We start from the raw sequence: 18,693 nt of genomic DNA on the forward strand, positions 1-18,693 counted from the left end.
CCCTGGGTCTAAACATCTCTCGCAAACTGGATCCCGGACTTCCTGACGGGCCGCCACCAGGTGGTACGGGTAGGCAACAACACATCTGCTACACTGATCCTCAACACGGGGGTCCCTCAGGGGTGCGTGATTAGTCCCCTCCTGTATTCCCTGTTCACCCACGACTGCGTGGCAAAGAACGACTCCAACACCATCATTAAGTTTTCTGACGACACAACAGTGGTAGGCCTGATCACCGACAACGAGACAGCCTATAGGGAGGAGGTCAGAGACCTGGCAGTGTGGACAACCTCTCCCATAACGTGAGCAAGACAAAGGAGCTGATCGTGGACTACAGCAAAAGGATGGCCGAACACGCCCCCATTAACATCGACTGGGCTGTAGTGGAGCAGGTCGAGAGGTTCAAGTTCCTTGGTGTCCACATTACCAACAAACTATCATGGTCCAAACACACCAAGACAGTCTTGAAGAGGGCACGACAACGCCTTTTCCCTTCAGCATACCAATTTTTTGGGGGCATGGGTCCCCAGATCCTCAAAGTTATACAACTGCACCATAGAGAGCATCCTATACTAGGCGGTTTCAGAGGAAGGCCCAAAAAATTGTCAAATACTCAAGTTACCCAAGTCATAGACTGTTCCCTCTGCTACCGCACGGCAAGCGGTACCGGAGCGCCAAGTCTAGGTCCAAAATGCTCCTTAACAGCTTCTAACAATTAATCAAATTGTCAAGCGGACTATTTACCGACACCCCCATTTGTTTTTACACTGCTGCTACTCGCTGTTTATTATCTATGCATAGTCACTTTAGCCCTACCTACATGTACAAATGACCTCGATTAACCTGTACCCCCGCACATTGACTCTGTACCGTAACCCCCTGTACATAGCCATGTTATTAAGATTTTATTGAGTTACCTTTTGTTTTTTATTTAGTTTATTTAGTAAATATTTTCTTAACTCTATTTCTTGAACTGCATTGTTGGTTAAGAGCTTGTAAGTAAGCATTTCACAGTAAGGTCTTCACCGGTTGAATTCGGCACATGAGACAAATAAAATTTCATTTGATTTGAGGTGGGGGGGGGGTCATATGATGCGAGAATTGGGATGTGTGTGTGTGAGGGATACCTCAGGTCAGGGCAGTGTGTGTGTGTGTGTGTGCGCGTGTGTGGGTGCGTATAACATCTCACCTTGTCCAGTTCACTGGAGAGCTTCTTGTTCTCCTCGGTCAAAATGACCCTCTCCCTCTCGTACTTCTGCTTGTACTCCGTCTCAAACTCCTCACGCTCGCTTTGGCTGCCAGACACACACACACACACATTCAGATGATCAATCATCACTTACACAAACACACAAACACATTATACCTGCTATTCAGAGCAAGATCCGATGAATACACACATAGGCCAGATAAGGAGCTTTGAGACAAAGACCCGTCAGACATGCCATATTAATCTCAACCACATCAATACTGTTAAAGAGACTATCCAGGGGCCAGATCTGCATCCCAAATGGCAACCCATTCCCTATGGGTCCTGGTCAAAAGTAGTGCACTAAATAGGGGAGAGGGTTCCATTTGGGACGCCCAGGGTTTGAAGTAAGCAAGCCAGGGATGCTAAGCTGGAGGGTGGAAAAACAACGTCTTACAACTTCTTCTCCAGTGTCAGTCTCTATCAAGTGTCGTTAGGTTAGAGGAATGTTGCTTCTTGGATAGAGGCAGAGGGGTATATAACACTAGCTAGACCTAAGGGACTCTAAGACATGAACAAGGGTCCTCTCAGGAGCTTGGTCAGAGGAGAGAAGGTAACTAGCGTTAAACTACACTGCGAGTACAGCACAGTTGAGGCCAGGGTGAAGTAACTTTGACCATGTTTACCTTGCATAAACCTCGCTGGAAAGAAGAGGACGAGTACACTGTCAGGTAAGTGCTAGGACAGAGAGGGAGAGTAACTGGTCTACTGAATAGGTCAACTCCATAGGCCCGTTTCCCGGTACCAGATGAAATTAACTGGACTTAAAAAGCACTCAAGTAGACAGACAAACAACAGCAGTTAGATCTAAGGGACTCTAAGACATGTACAAGAGTCTTCTCAGGAGCAAGGTCACAATAGAGTATCTGAGTATCGTGATACTCAGATGCATCTTAGCAAGGAACATGAAAACTTGAAGCGGACTTATATCTTAAGTCTTATATCTTATATCTTAATATCTTAAGGAAAACCGTTCTTAACTGCCTCATGTTGTCACGTGTTTATTTCCCGAGCTACACCACACAATATTTGGCATGAAGCAGGTTTTTAAAGGAGCAATGATTTTAGTCTGCTTTGAGGTTTTTTTGTGCCATGGAAAATGTTTGTATCACGATACTGGTATGGTGACAATCCTAATAGGAGGCATCTAAGATCAAACTACACTGTGAGCACAGTAGAGTCCAGAGTGAAGCAACTTTGACCATGTTTACCTCGTATACCCCTGGCTGGAAAGAAGGGGAAGAACACAGTCGGGCATGTATAGTATATCTCCATGTACTACAAACAGTTTTAACCAGAACCACATGAATGCTTTGTCTATGTCTCTAAATTGACTGTCCTATAAGTCTATGAGTGTTGTGGATATCCAAATCCATTAAGGCGGCAGCGCACATAACTCATTACACACACAAAGAAATACACGTCGACAGACAAGACAAACACACCTCTCCCTGCGCGTCTTCTCTAGTTTGTCCTTGAGCACCAGGATCTCCTTCTGCAGGGTGAGCTGCTGTCCCTCAGCGTCGCGGAGCTCCTTGCGGAGGCCCTTGAGTTCGTTGCCGTGCTGCGCCTCCCTCCTGCTCAGCTCCTCCTCGTAGAACAAGGTCTTCTTCTCCAGGTCGGCACGCAGCTTCCCCACTTCCTGGCTCTGGTCCGAGCCCACCACCGAAGCGGACGGCCCCACCTGCTTCTGGTTCAGGGGAAGAGAGGAGTTAGCCAGATACACATGTCCAGGGGTGCGTTCATTAGTGCATGCCGGAGCAAAACGCTTTGCAATGGAAAACGTTTGCTTCCTTTTGGTTCCTAGTGAACACACCCCAGTTGTGTGTGTTTTGTGAGTTGCAGTATTGGTTCCGTCCCTGTCCCTGTTCCAGATTGGGCTCAAACAAGGGACCCTCTGAACACATTGAGAAGTGTCATCCATGAAGTAGCGTGACCAGTCAAGCTACAAAAAACAACGACCTCTAGGTCTCAGAATGGATGACGTCATCGATTGAACGCTACGCTAACTAGCTAGCCATTTCACATCGCCTACATGTGCGTCTCTGACTACAAATCGCTCTGGAGATCTGAAGATCTGTACATGAGCAACAGAGAGTGAGAGAAAGAACTGGAAAGAAAATAAGAGAATGGTGAGTTACGTCTTCTAGAAAGGGTATCTGTGTGTGTGTTTGTGTGTATTTGTGTGTGCGTGTGTTAGAGGTCCTCACGAATCCACCTGTACCCGAACACCCGAGACCCGATCCGCGATCCAAGTGGACTCGGATCCAGAATTCTAAATAATGTCACGGGTCTGGGTCGGATCTGATATGATTGTCACGGGTATGTGTAATTTTAACTGACTTGTCTAGAAGGAACCATACAGATCTGAACACGATTGCAGAGGTAGAGAGAGAGAAATGGTATAATTTATGCTGCTGCTCTTTGCTTTTCACGAGAATGCCTCGTGTGGCTTGTTGTTGGCATATCATAAGTCATCAAAGGGGCAATAGGCTACTGTCATAGAGCCTTCGTGTGTGGCAAAAGTAAAAAAATATCTAATCAATGGAAGATGGAATAAAAATGACGGAATTAAAACAAAGGAGAAGGATAGACTACAACGACCAAGAGCCAACAGGCTGGCTGCTACTTTATATTCTGAATGGAGCTAGCTAGCTTAACTAGCTTCTCCCAGTTTGATGCAGTCAAGAAAGGTACTACGTAATCATATTTGATGATAAATAACCTAGCTATGGCAGCTATTAGTCTACTATAGAGCAAGTCAACTTGGTTGGTTGCAGTCTCTCGTCTCTCCCTCATTCGTCTCTCGCTCACACTCACAGTAGCCTACACATACAGCACGGCCCCTGCTAGAGCGTCACCTCGCTCTACTTCTTCTCCCTCACAATTTATCAGCTCCGGGTATTTAAAACCTCTTCGGGCTAGGGGGCAGTATTTTCACGTCCGGAGGAAAAGCTTGCCCAAAGTAAACTGCTTGCTACTCAGGCCCAGAAGCTAGGATATGCATATAATTGGTAGATTTAGATAAACACTCTACAGTTTCTAAAACTGTTTGAATAATGTCTGTGAGTATAACAAAACTGATATGGCAGGCGAAAACCTGAGAAAAATCCATCCAGGCAAAAAAACATTTTTAGGTCACTCTTTTCAATGGGTTTTCTATGGGGATCTAGAGTTCTGTGGCACTTGCTTGCAGTTCCTATCACTTCCACTGGATGTCAACAGTCTTTAGAAATTGGTTGATGTTTTTCCTTTGAGAAATGAAGAAGTAGGGCTGTTCAGGGCGAGGGTTGAGTCTAGTGTACTGTTTGTTAGGGGCGGGCGACCTGAAAGATCCCTCCACTTTGTTTTTATCTGCTATTGAACGCAGTTTATCCCGTCTTAAATTGTACTGATTATTTACGTTAAAAAATACCTAAAGTTGTATTAGGAAAGTTGTTTGAAATGTTTGGAACAAGTTAACAGGTAACTTTTTAGATATTTTGTTGCGCCAAATAAATGGACATTTTGAAGATATAACGCTGAAATCTATCTAACAAAAGGACCGTTTGTGATGTTTATGGGACATATTGGAGTGCCAACAAAATAAGATCTTCAAAGGTAAGGCATGAATTATATCGTTATTTCTGAGTTTTGTGAATTTTTTTTATTTTTAAATAGTCTATATACATTGTGTGCAAAAGGCATGAGGAGGTAGGCGAATAATTACAATTTAGCAGATTAACACTGGAGTGATAAATTATCAGATGGTCATGTGCAGGTAGATATACTGGTGTGCAAAAGAGCAGAAAAGTAAATAAATATAAACAGTATGGGGATGAGGTAGGTAAATTGGGTGGACTATTTACCGATGGACTATGTACAGCTGCAGCGATCGGTTAGCTGCTCAGATAGCAGATGTTTAAAGTTGGTGAGGGCGATAAAAGTCTCCAACTTCTGCCGGTGGGTGTTGCGGGTGAGTGTTGCCATCGTGACCAGTGAACTGAGATAAGGCGGAGCTTTACCTAGCATGGACTTGTAGATGACCTGGAGCCAGTGGGTCTGGCGACAAATATGTAGCGAAGGGCCAGCTGACTAGAGCATACAGGTCGCAGTGGTGGGTGGTATAAGGTGCTTTAGTAACAAAGCGGATGGCACTGTGATAAACTGCATCCTGTTTGCTGAGTAGGGTATTGGAAGCCATTTTGTAGATGACATCGCCGAAGTCGAGGATCGGTAGGATAGTCAGTTTTACTAGGGTAAGTTTGGCGGCGTGAGTGAAGGAGGCTTTGTTACGAAATAGAAAGCCGATTCTAGATTTGATTTTGGATTGGAGATGTTTGATATGAGTCTGGAAGGAGAGTTTACAGTCTAGCCAGACACCTAGATACTTATAGATGTCCACAGATAATAGCATGGTTTGCTTTCGCCGTAAAGCCTTTTTAAAATCTGACACGTTGGCTGGATTAACAACAAGTGTAGCTTTAATGTGGTGTATTGCATGTGTGATTTCATGAAAGTTGAATATTTATAGTAATTTAATTTGAATCTGCCATTTCACCGGATGTTGTCGAGGGGTTCTGCTAGCGGAACGTTTAGCCGTAACGTCTAGTCGCTTAAACCTTTTCTGCTGCTTCCTTCACTCGGATCGGACCGGGTCTGGATCTGACCAGTTCTATACAGAACGGATCTAGTTGTCCGCGAGTCCGTTTGGAATGGGTCTCCATATTTTACAAATGAATTTACGCATATCGGGCCCAGATGGGAAAGCCCCAGGGCCATCTTTTTGGCCACCCGTGAAGGCCTCCAGTGTGTGTTACCTTGAGTCCGTCCAGCTCCTCCTCAAGCTGTCTGCAGTGCTGCTCTGATCGTTCTCTCAGCTTCCTCTCCTTCTGAGCGTCTGCTGTCTGCTCCTCAGACTGGGCCTCCATCTGAAAGACACATCCAGCAAGGGGTTAATACACACACACACACACACGCCACCACAGATCTTCTTTCACGTAGACACGCACACACAAACTATCCAAAACTAAACAGGTCAAAAAAAAACATCCTACACACAGACACACCAATACCTCGAAGAACCAGGGGAACCACGAGGCTACTCTACCTCCTTCTTGGACCTCTCGGCCTTGCGCACCTCCAGCCGTAGAGCCTCCACCTTCTGGGACAAACCCTCCATCTCCTCCTCCTTGTCCCGGAGCTGACGGCCCAGGCGCTGCTTGGCTGATCGGAGGTCAGTCAAACGCTCGTTGAGCTCGGAGAACTCCTGCATGGCCAGCTTCCTCTGGCTGTGGGCTTCTTTCAACTCCTTAGACTGACTCTTCATCTTCTCACTGGCCTCCATTAAGTCCTATAGGGAATGAGGGTCAGGGTCAGTGGCTGACACTGAATGACTGGGAGTAACACCCAGGCGGGTGCTGTATGTTGGTGGTGAATAGGGTGAGTTAACCCAATACAGTATCAAGGCCTAGGGTAGAATCACACCGACACACACACCGACACACACACACCCACCTTGTGCAGGTCGTCCCTCTCCAGGTTGAGGCTCTTCATCTGTTTCTCCAGGCTCCTGATGTGTTTGGATGAGCCCTCCATTTCTCGACGGGCTGATGTAGCTTCCTCCAACTTCTGCTCCAGTTGACCCGAGTCTGACACACACATCACCCACATTACAGAGGGTCAATGTTGTTATACACAACATTGGCCAATATGCATTACATTTCCCTCTGATGTATGTTTCCAGTCATTATATATTTCATTTTACAGGTCAATGACTATGCAATTCCCATAATAAACCTGGCTTGTTTACTGTGTGCATTATTTATTGCCAGCTATTACGTCTTCCTAGTCATTACTGTCCATCTTTCCATTTTGTCTCTGCACTTGCCCATTATGTAGAATGTATTTCCAGTCCGACTATCCATGTATGGTCAACGCTGACCTGGCTGGAATGTGTTTGTGTTCTACTACACAGTAACATCTTTACAGTTGAATGTTTACCTGCGATCTGTTTCTTGAGGATGTCAATCTCAGTCTTCAGACTCCTGATCTCCACCTCCTTGTTAGAGGGGACGGATGCTGGTCCTTCTCCTGGCGCGTGCTGCAGGGCCTGGACTGTCTGGGTTGACTCTGGAAGAGGAAAGCGTAGAGGTTGAGGCGAATGTGAAAGGAGAGTGGGAAAGTGATTTCAGAGTATTAGAGAGACGGTGTGTAAATTAAACATCTGGAGAGTGGCCTGGATGAGGAGACAGGTTAAAGAAGGATTGAGACATGATTGTGTATTTGTGCCATTCACAGGGTGAACGGGCAAGACAAAAGATTTAAGTGCCTTTGTGGTAGTAGGGAGCCAGGCGCGTGAGTCCAGCAGTCCAGCAACGCTGCTGGGTTTTTCACGCTCAACAGTTTCCCGTGTGTATGAAGAATGCTTTACCACCCAAAGGACATCCAGACAACTTGACACGACTGTGGGAAGCATTGGAGTCAACATGGGTATATATACTCAGTGTATATGTGCGTGTGTGTGTGTGTGTACCTAGCAGCTTGCGGCTGAGCTCAGTCTTCTCCTGCTCCAGGCGTCGTATCCTCCTCTCGTAGGCCTCGGTAGCTAGACTCTCCTCCAGACTGCGCTGGACACACACATCCATCTGTGCCGGACCCGAACCACCCGACTCCCTCAAACAGCCCCGGTCAGATAGGGTACTGGAGGTGGGGAAGAAAGAGGACAGGGACACACAGAGACAGAGACAGAGAGAGACAGAGACAGAGACAGAGACAGAGACAGAGACAGAGACAGAGACAGAGAGAGAGAGAGAGAGAGAGAGAGAGAGAGAGAGAGAGAGAGAGGGGGGAAGAAAAAGGAGAGAGAGAGAGGGGAAGAGAGAGAGAGAGGAAGAGAAAGTGAGGAGAGAGGAAGAGAAAGTGAGGAGAGAGGGTGAGAAAGTGAGGAGAGAGGGTGAGAAAGTGAGGAGAGAGGGTGAGAAAGTGAGGAGAGAGGGTGAGAGAGAAAGACACAGAGAGAGAGAGAAAAAAAACACTTTTAACAGACCATTAGCCTTCAGGCTAGGATAAGAGATAAGATGACAAACAATCCCGATTCAATAGCTTCTCACTAGTGGAAATTGAGTGTTGGTTTAAGTGTGGTTGTGGTTAGATCAGATGATAGAAAAGTAGGAGTGAAGTAGCCTGGTCCCAGATCTGATTGTGCTGTGTAGTCTATGGTCATTGCTATGCCAAACATGACCATAGGGGTTGGCAAGACGGCACAAATAGATCTGGGACCAGGCTAGGAGTGAGGATGTATTTTTATGCATGCTGTATATACTAACAAAGCTGTATAAGTAAACGTTGTAACTGAAGACGAGTGACGTTGTTTAGTGACCACTCACCATTTACTGGTGTAGGTGAAGCCTACGAAGGGCAGGTGGTGTCCAGAGAAGGCCGTGTGAGAGGGAGGGGGCATCGTCTCCTGACACAACACAAAACACTTTGGATTAAAACACCTCTACAACGTCGCAGACCGTTGAGATGACGGCGCGATAAACGATGGAAACAGAGACGGAAAGATGAGAGTAAGAAAGACTCCAGGTCTTGATGTAGTCGAATAAAGAGAAAGAGAGAGAGTTTTACCGAGTTCTTGAGACAGTCGTCGTCCACGTCAAAGTTGGACGTGTCTGTGGGGCTGCTGACTTCTGGTATGTAAGGGGCCTCGCACGTACGGATGTTGTCCCAGTCGATGCCTGACAGGAATGGCAGACATTGGCATTATAGTTTCTTATTAAGGTCATATTTATCATAATATACAGTTTCTTATTGTCGTATAAAATTGTATCACTATCGTCTAGTTTCACTTCAACGGCAGTCATCTCGATAAAAGCAGCTATAGTAATTTTATCTCGATGATTGGAGACAAGGGTTTGCGCGATAATAGGCTAAAGTTGCACAGACAAGAGTTACGGCGATACAGAGCCCCCTCAAACGGTTTCGAGCCCTACCAGAGAAGAAGGGGTGAGATTTGAAGTCCTCAATGCCGTTCTGGCCCAGGCGGTGCTCACGGCTGCAGATGAGGCGCCGGATAAGGTCCTTGGCCTCTTCGGACACGTCCGTCATCTGCAGGGGGAACTGGAAACGCTCCTAGGGACCCGGCGGAGGGAGGAGAGGGAAAGGAGTCAAAACAATGAGGATATGTCCCTAATGGCACCTTATTCCCTATTTTAGTGCACTACTTCTGACCAGGGAATAGGGTACCATTTGGGACGCACATAATATATTATTTGTGTAAAGTTGTCAAAAATCGTTCTATTTCTCGTTTATTTTCACTGATCGTGCATTATCCCCTATTGCAGTATACAGCAGTATAGTTCCATACTATAATTATTTTCCTGTTTCATGTATTTATTTGTGTACATGGTCTTGACAAAGAAGCACAGCACATTTTTTAAATGTATTATATAGCCCATGCATGTTTCCGCTGTTGCAGTAGAAAGCAGTATAGTTCTATGCAAGCTGGTTTAACGCACACAAATAAGGCATTCCTTTCAGCTAATATGGCCGCCGGGTGAGAGTCAAAGTATAGTTGAAAGATGATGGGAGGGAGAGGGGGCAGAGTTAGGAAGGTAGAGCGGAGTGGTTTGGAGTCAGGATAGGCTGAAACTAACTATGAACAGACCTGGGGTCGTATGTATCATTCGTCTCAGAGTAGGAGTTCTGATCTAGGATCAGGTCCCTTCTGTCCATATAATCTTCTTCATTATGATCTAAAAGGCTAAACTGATCTTAGACCAGAAATCCTATTCTAAATTGCTTGATACATACAGCCCCTGAACAGAACAGACTCGCACTCACTCAGACCCAGTCCCAAATCGACCCCAAGCCACCTACCGCCTATGCACTTGTGGAGATCTGAGAGGAATCTAGAAGTGTATAGGGGGTAGGGGGAAAGGGTCCATTTGGGATTGGGCAATCAGACCCCCAAAAAGAAACACTCACAGCAGCACCTAACTCCTCCTGTCGGTGGACGGAAAGGATCAGGAGAAAAAGGGGTAGAGAAGGAGGAAGAGTTGAACGCTTTGTCGTCAGAAAGAAGAAAACGAACTCTATGAAACAGAATGTACCTGGAACGTACAAACTCAGACTTCAGCCTAAACAATCACATGTGTCTTGAACAAAGGTTTGAATAAAAACAGAAAGGTCTTATTTAAAGATGGGTTTTAGTACAGTAAGTACAATGTCACTACCAGTCACCATCAACCACTATAAGCAGTCCTCCTCACCTTGTGGTTCATGATCTTGCCGTAGGTCTCCACCAATGACTCTGCGTAGAAGGGGGTCTCCCCATACAGCATCTCGTACATGCACACGCCCAGGGACCACCAGTCACACTCAGGACCATACTTCCCCTTCCCATCCTCCATCGCCTGCAGGATCTCCGGAGAGATGTAGTCCGGGGTCCCCACAGCAACCGACGACTGGACCTGAGGGAGACCAGGCCCAGGAAATGAATCGATTAGTAAGTGGATAGATGACATGAGGGATCAACCATATAAATAACATAATACTTTATTTACAGTGCCGTCAGAAAGTATTCATACCCCTCGACTTATTCCACATAATGACAAAGTGAAAACATGTTTTTAGAAGTTTTTGCAAATTTATTGAAAATAAAATATCTAATTTACACAAATATTAACACCCCTTTCGCTATGACACTCCAAATTGAGCTCAGGCGCATCCAATTTCCTTTGACCATCCTTCAGATGCCGCTACAACTTGATTGGAGTCCACCTGTGGCTCATTCAATTGTTTGGAGATGATTGAGAAAGAAAAACACCTGTCTGTATAAGGTCTCACAGTTGACAGCACATGCCAGAGCAGGAACTATACCATGAAGTCCAAGGAACTGTCTGTAGATCTTCGAGATTATTATGATGAGACTTACATTATATCTGGGGAAGGATATAAAACAATTTATTGAGCGTTTCAAATGTTCCAAGACCACAGTGGTCTCCATAATTGGGTAATGGAAAAAAAATATGGAACTACCCAGACCCTGCCTAGAGCAAGACGTTTGATCAAACTGAGCAACCGGGCAAGATGGACCTTGGTCAGGGAGGTGACCAAGAACCCAATGACCACTGACAGAACTACAGAGTTCCTTGGCTGATTAGGGAGAACTTGACAGAAGAACAACAGTCTATACAGCAATTCACAAATCTGGGGTTTATGGGAGAGTGGCCAGACTCCTGAGAAAAAAGCACATGACAGCACGACTGGAGTTTGCAAAAAGGCACATGAAAGACAGAGCATAAGGCAAAATAATCTATGGTCTGATGAGACAAAATGTTAACTTTATGGCCTGAATGCAAAGCACTATATGAAGCATGGTAGTGGCAGCATCATGTTATGGGGATGCTTTTCAGCAACAGGGACTGGGAGACTGGTAAGGATATAGGAAACAATGAATGGAGCCAAATACAGGCAAATCCTTGATGGGAACCTGCTTCAGAGTGCTAATGACCTTAGACTGGGGCAAAGATTTACGTTCCAACAGGACAAGTACCCCAAACATACAGCCAAACAACGGTGGAATGGCTTCAAAACAAGAATGTGGAAGTCCTTGAGTGGCCCAGCCAAAGCCCAGACTTGAATCCCATTGATAATCTGGGGAAAGACTTGAAGATTGTTGTTCACCGCCGCTCCCCATCTAACTTAACAGAGCTTGAGAAAATCTGCAAGGAAGAATGAGAGAAAATCCTCAAATCCAGATGTGCAAAGCTGATACAGACATACCCAAGACTCAAAGCTGTAATCGCCGCCAAAGGTGCTTCTACAAAGTATTGACTCAGGGGTGTGAATACTTATATAAAGGAGATATTTCTGCATTTCATTTTCAATAAATGTGCTATTTCTAAAAAGCATGGTTTTCACTTTCTCATTATAGGGTATTTATTGCGTGTAGATGGGTGAGAAACTGTTCATCCATTTTGAATTCAGGCTTTAAACAACAACGTGGAAAAATAAAGGGTATGAATACTTTCTGAAGGCAATGGATCATCTGGAGCATGAATATGTAATCAGGAGATGTTAATTGCGTGTCTACAGTGAGTTTGTAGTCAAATACATCCGCCAAACCTGAACGAGACCAATGCCATAGGGTTAATACTACATAAATACTACTTAACTGAGACTGGGCCAAAAGAGCATCAGTCACAGCAGCTTGAGAGAGACGGGTCCTCTAAGGTCTCAACTCATTCAAAGCCAAGTTGCCAACCCCTTTGGAGAAGCTCAACTAGAGGAAGTGTCTTAACCACAGGCAGAGCCATGAAATCCACCAGAGGGGAGGCCAAGAGGGGGGATGATTGGCTGCTGGTTTGGAGGTGTTTGGTTTGGAACATAGCCGTGTGTGTGTGTGTGTGCATGTGCTCACCGTGCCGTCCTCCATGAGTTTCAGGCAGGAGCCGAAGTCCGCCAAGCGGATGTGGCCATTCATGTCCATCAGGATGTTGTCTGGCTTGATGTCCCTGAGAGACACACACAGAGACACCAAACTAAATGTACTGATACCTAAGAAGAAGAAGGATAGATGGAGGAAGCAGGAGTGGAACAAAACAAAAAACACATATCCCAGAGGGGGAGACTGGGAAAGAGAATGAGAGAGTGAAAACAACTTTAACGCACACTAGTGATTGTTTGGTGTGAGAGAAAGAGACTATGTGAGGGAGAGAGAGATTTTGGTTCTGTAGAGAGTGTGTTTTCTCCTGGAAGCCTTCACGTCTCCCATCATTAAGTTGTGAAGAGGGCACAACACATTTCCCCCCTCAGGATTTGGCATGGGTCCCCAGATCCTCAAAAAGTTCTACAGCTGCACCATCGAGAGCATCCTGATCGGCTCCATCACCACCTGGTATAGAAAACTATTCGGCACCTGACCGGAAGGCGCTACAGAGGGTGGTGCGGGTGGCCCAGTACGTCACTAGGGCCAATCTTCCCGACATCCATGACCTATATACACTGCTCAAAAAAATAAAGGGAACACTTAAACAACACAATGTAACTCCAAGTCAATCACACTTCTGTAAAATCAAACTGTCCACATAGGAAGCAACACTGATTGACAATACATTTCACATGCTGTTGTGCAAATGGAATAGACAACAGGTGGAAATTATAGGCAATTAGCAAGACACCCCCAATAAAGGAGTAGTTCTGCAGGTGGTGACCACAGACCACTTTCCTATGCTTCCTGGCTGATGTTTTGGTCACTTTTGAATGCTGGCGGTGCTTTTACTCTAGTGGTAGCATGAGACGGAGTCTACAACCCACACAAGTGGCTCAGGTAGTGCAGCTCATCCAGGATGGCACATCAATGCGAGCTGTGGCAATAAGGTTTGCTGTGTCTGTCAGCGTAGTGTCCAGAGCATGGAGGCGCTACCAGGAGACAGGCCAGTACATCAGGAGACGTGGAGGAGGCCGTAGGAGGGCAACAATCCAGCAGCAGGACCGCTACCTCCGCCTTTGTGCAAGGAGGAGCAGGAGGAGCACTGTCAGAGCCCTGCAAAATGACCTCCAGCAGGCCACAAATGTGCATGTGTCTGCTCAAACGGAAAGAAACAGACTCCATGAGGGTGGTATGAGGGCCCGACGTCCACAGGTGGGGGTTGTGCTAACAGCCCAACACCGTGCAGGACGTTTGGCATTTGCCAGAGAACACCAAGATTGGCAAATTCGCCACTGGCGCCCTGTGCTCTTCACAGATGAAAGCAGGTTCACACTGAGCACGTGTCAGACGTGACAGAGTCTGGAGATGCCGTGGAGAACGTTCTGCTGCCTGCAACATCCTCCAGCATGACCGGTTTGGCGGTGGGTCAGTCATGGTGTGGGGTGGCATTTCTTTGGGGGGGGGGGGGGGGCGCACAGCCCTCCATGTGCTCACCAGAGGTAGCCTGACTGCCATTAGGTACCGAGATGAGATCCTCAGACCCCTTGTGAGACCATATGCTGGTGTGGTTGGCCCTGGGTTCCTCCTAATGCAAGACCTCATGTGGCTGGTGTGTGTCAGCAGTTCCTGCAAGAGGATGGCATTGATGCTATGGACTGGCCCGCCCGTTCCCCAGACCTGAATCCAATTGAGCACATCTGGGACATCATGTCTCGCTCCATCCACCAACACCACGTTGCACCACAGACTGTCCAGGAGTTGGCGGATGCTTTAGTCCAGGTCTGGGAGGAGATCCCTCAGGAGACCATCCGCCACCTCATCAGGAGCATGCCCAGGCATTGTAGGGAGGTCATACAGGCACGTGGAGGCCACACACACTACTGAGCCTCATTTTGACTTGTTTTAAGGACATTACATCAAAGTTGGATCAGCCTGTAGTGTGGTTTTCCACTTTAATTTTTAGTGTGACTCCAAATCCAGACCTCCATGGGTTGATAAATTTGATATCCATTGATAATTTTTGTGTGATTTTGTTGTCAGCACATTCAACTATGTAAAGAAAAAAGTATTTAATAAGAATATTTAATTCATTCAGATCTAGGATGTGTTATTTTAGTGTTCCCTTAATTTTTTTGAGTAGTGTACTAGGAGGCCCCAAAAAATTGTCAAAGACTCCAGTTCCCCATAGACTGTTTTGTCTGCTACCGCACGGCAAGCGGTACCGGAGCGCCAAGTCTAGGACCAAATGGCTCCTTAACAGCTTCTACCCCCAACCCATAAGACTGCTGAAGAAATAATCAAATGGCCATCCGGAGTATTTACATTGACCCCCCTCCCTTTGTTTTTACACTGCTGCTTCGCGCTGCTTATTATCTATGCATAGTCACTTTACAAGTGACCTCGACTAACCTTTACCCCTGTACATTAACTCTGTACCGGTAGCCCCTGTTTATAGCCTCGTTATTTTTAAGTCATTTTCTTGTGTTACTTTTTTTATTTTTTCAATTTTTTAAAACTTTAGTTCATTTGATAATTATTTCCTTAACTATTTATTGAGCTGCATTGTTGGTTAAGGGCTTGTAAGTAAGCATTTCACGGTAAGGTCTACCTACACCTGTTGTATTCGGCGCATGTGACAAAATTTGATTTGAAGTCTTGTGTTTATTCGGTTCGCGCCTCACCCTTGCTGCCTCTATTGCCAATAGGGGAGGCCCCTCACAGGGTTACACACACGCTCCCTGACCAGGAGACCCTGTCCCGACCACAATTCCAGGAAGGCTTTACACCCCACTTAATGCAAACAATGTCAAGCCCGTGTCTCCACTGTTCCCCTTATTAATATACTATTAATGCACAAAACATACCAGTGTAGCTGAAGCAAATCCAAGGTACACACCCATACAACACAAGTTGGGAGGGTTCTAGTTGGAGGGAAGGGTGTAGGTGGGCAGTATGGGGGTACAGTACACCCTGCTCTGGGGAGGGAGGGGTGTAAGGGAGGATACCCCCTACTCATAAGCAGGCACAAAGAGGTAAACAGAAGCCCTGGCTTGCTGAGAGGATTCGGGAGGAGGGGGGGGTGGGGGGGGCAGCAGGATACAAAAGAACAAAGGCTTCTCACTGGACAGCAGGATACTGAGGCTGCAGCCCAAAATGGCACCCTATTCCCTACAAAGTGCACTACTTTGACCAGAGCCCTGGTGGCCCTTAATAGGGAATAGCTCGATGCCATTTGGGATTCAGACCAGAGACAGAGAGAAGGAGCCTTTATTTTCATGTTGAATCAAGTCAATGGGCTAAAAGGTGCACCAACAGAACACCCTCCTACAAAGTAGGCCTACTTACTTTCGCCTCAAGTTTAGTTATAATGATACAATTAAGTAATCTGTGTTGTTTATTCTGTCCAACCATGTCTTTAACTGTGTCTTTGGGCTCCCGAGTGGCGATGCAGACACTGCATCGCAGTTGCATTAGGCATCACAACAGTCCCTGGTTCGAATCCAGGCTGTATCACATCTGGCCACGATTAGGAGTCCCATAGGGCGGTGCACAATTGGGCCAGTGTCGTCGGGGTAGGACGTCATTGTAAATAAGAATGTGTTCTTAACCGACTTGCCAGGTTAAATAAAGAAAAAAATGTAAACCACTGACATGCCTTCTCTTCAGGACAAACTCAGTTTCCCAGTGTGCACCTCTCACCCCCACCTCTGCTCCCTCTACTTAACACCTCTGTGGGTGTCTCCAACCTCTCAGTTATAGGCGCAAACCTGGCCCTAGCCTGCCTCTCTCTGTGTATGTATATGTGTGTTCCTCCTCCTGATAAACCAATTAGAACACAGTGAAAACCTGAGCTGCTAACAAGCAGAGATCAAACAGAACATGGCTACCACCCCTCTTTCCCTCCCGGTCGCTTGCCTCATCTCCACCTCCCCTCTATGTCGCTATCTGACATTACCTCCTCTCCTTTTCTCCCGTCCAACCTCTCATTCCTCCCTGTAGGGACACGGTGACTCGACAGTGGGCGGCGTGGGCAGGTTAATGCCTCCAAGGCAGGTTAACATGGCTAACAACATTAGCGGTTTCTCCCCTGGACATACCACAGGGGATGCTAAGCTAGTTAGCTTAGCGCGTTGCTAATTAGGCTGCTCTGCCTCAGCCTGGGCAGGGCTCCTGCGGTCTTAAGGAAGGAGCAGTGGGGCTGAGAATAGAGGGAGGTAATCTCCTTTAAGACCTCATTGGCATCCATCTGTGAGGGCCATCTGGACACACACACACACACACACACACGGCTGGACTGGGACAAGAATTCAGCCCTGGCATTTTATCCACACTGTTTGCCTCCCTGTTGTGCTATCTGTCTCAGCATCTTCTCTGCTGTCACTCTGTGCTTCTTCTTGTTCTCTCATTGTCTGAATGCCTGTCTGCTTAAGCCTTATATTAGGCTTGGGCAGTATGTCGTATACCGGAGTATTTTGAAATAGCCACAGGATGGTTTTTCAATACCGCCAAAACTATTTCAAGTTTTTTTTTTATTTTTATAAATTGGAATATTTGGAGCTACTTTTTTTGTAGTCAACTTGTGCAATACATTAGGAGCTAAAAAAATATTTTGTTCTTCATTTCACTCATCACATAACTTTTCATTATGAAGCTTGCCCGTAGTCCCCAGTCACATAGTGTTTGTCTACAAGCACACAACGAATAGTGACTGGAGCCTTGTGAGTCCCTGTGGTGCAGTAGGCTCCAGGTGATCTAGTTACAGTATGGAATGCACAACTAAAATGTTTGCCAGCTAGATATCTAATAACTATTAAGTTAACTGTCTCAAATGTTCTAAATGCTCTGCAGTTGTGCATTTGATTTGCTAATTTAGTAGCTAGTTAGCCATCTTGCTAAACAAGGAATCTTGCAAAATCAAGCTTTGATTGGTAACAGCAGAGAATCTCCTCCTGGATCAAGAGCCTTACTGTCCAATATTTGTTTTGCGCGCACAGCAAACTGAGTCGTTTTTTGAGTTACTTGTATAACTGTATGAGCTGGGATGACTGTCTTGCAAATATACTAAACAAAAATATAAAACGTAACATGTTACACTTTCAACGACTTCACTGAGTTACAGTTATATAAGGAAATCAGTCAATTGAAATGAATTCATTAGGCCCTAATCTATGGATTTCACATTAATGGGCAGGGCCGCAGCCATGGGTGGGTCTGGGAGGGCATAGACCCACCCACTGGGGAGCCAGGCCCAGCCAATCAGAATGAGTTTTTCCCTACAAAAAGGGCTTTATTACAGACGGAAATACTCCTCAGTTTCATCAGCTGTCCGGGTGGCAGGTCTCGGACGATCCCGCAGGTGAAGAAGCCGGATGTGGCGATCTGCGGCTGGTGTGTTTACACGTGGTCTGTGGTTGAGAGGCCGGTTGGACATACTGCCAAATTCTCCAAAACAATGATGGAGGCAGCTTATTGCAGATAAATTAATATTCATTTATCTGGCAACAGCTCTGGTGGACATTCTTGCAGCCCGTATTCCAATTGCACGCTCCTTCAAAACTTGACATTTGTCATTGTGTTGTGACAAAACATTTTTTTTATTTGTTGTACTTTTTACCCCCTTAAAAAAAAACACTTTTACACCTTTTTCATGATATCCAAATTGGTAGTTACAGTTGCTGCAACTCCAATACGGACAAGGGAGAGGCGAAGGTCAAGAGCCATGCATCCTACGAAACACGACCCTGCCAAGACTGCTTCTTGACACACTGCTCGCTTAACCCGGAAGCCAGCCGCACCAATGTATAGGAGGAAACACCGTACAACTGGCGACCAAAGTCCACCCGCACAAGGAGTTGCTAGAGCGCAATGGGACAAGGACATCCCAGCCGGCCAAACCTTCCACTAACCCGGACGACGCTGGGACAATTATGTGCCGCCTCATGGGTCTCCCGGTCACGGCCAGCTGTGACACAGCCTGGGATCGAACCCGGGGCTGTAGTGACGCCTCAAGTACTGAGATGTAGTGCCT

The 18,693-nt window shown here is 46.2% G+C and overlaps 1 protein-coding gene across 8 annotated transcripts in view; it reads right to left on the reverse strand.

Annotated features, from left to right (window-relative positions):
* The window catches only part of LOC139415318 (CDC42 binding protein kinase alpha (DMPK-like) b), a 103,814-nt gene that overhangs the window by 27,237 nt on the left and 57,884 nt on the right, over window positions 1–18,693 (reverse strand). For 5 of the 8 annotated variants that reach the window (XM_071163372.1, XM_071163373.1, XM_071163370.1 and 2 more), the window contains exons 6-18: window positions 12,654–12,747; window positions 10,501–10,701; window positions 10,217–10,234; window positions 9,223–9,361; window positions 8,858–8,967; window positions 8,617–8,696; window positions 7,764–7,930; window positions 7,232–7,360; window positions 6,746–6,879; window positions 6,339–6,581; window positions 6,049–6,159; window positions 2,695–2,939; window positions 1,190–1,295 (exon numbers count right to left, since the gene is read on the reverse strand). In XM_071163372.1, the coding sequence (XP_071019473.1) occupies window positions 1,190–1,295; window positions 2,695–2,939; window positions 6,049–6,159; window positions 6,339–6,581; window positions 6,746–6,879; window positions 7,232–7,360; window positions 7,764–7,930; window positions 8,617–8,696; window positions 8,858–8,967; window positions 9,223–9,361; window positions 10,217–10,234; window positions 10,501–10,701; window positions 12,654–12,747 (1,777 nt within the window). The remainder of the gene's footprint in view (window positions 1–1,189; window positions 1,296–2,694; window positions 2,940–6,048; window positions 6,160–6,338; window positions 6,582–6,745; window positions 6,880–7,231; window positions 7,361–7,763; window positions 7,931–8,616; window positions 8,697–8,857; window positions 8,968–9,222; window positions 9,362–10,216; window positions 10,235–10,500; window positions 10,702–12,653; window positions 12,748–18,693) is intronic. The other 3 variants (XM_071163375.1, XM_071163368.1, XM_071163369.1) reach the window with 2 other exon arrangements.

Source organism: Oncorhynchus clarkii, chromosome 8 (assembly GCF_045791955.1).
Source record: "Oncorhynchus clarkii lewisi isolate Uvic-CL-2024 chromosome 8, UVic_Ocla_1.0, whole genome shotgun sequence".
NCBI classification, from domain to species: Eukaryota; Metazoa; Chordata; class Actinopteri; order Salmoniformes; family Salmonidae; genus Oncorhynchus; species Oncorhynchus clarkii.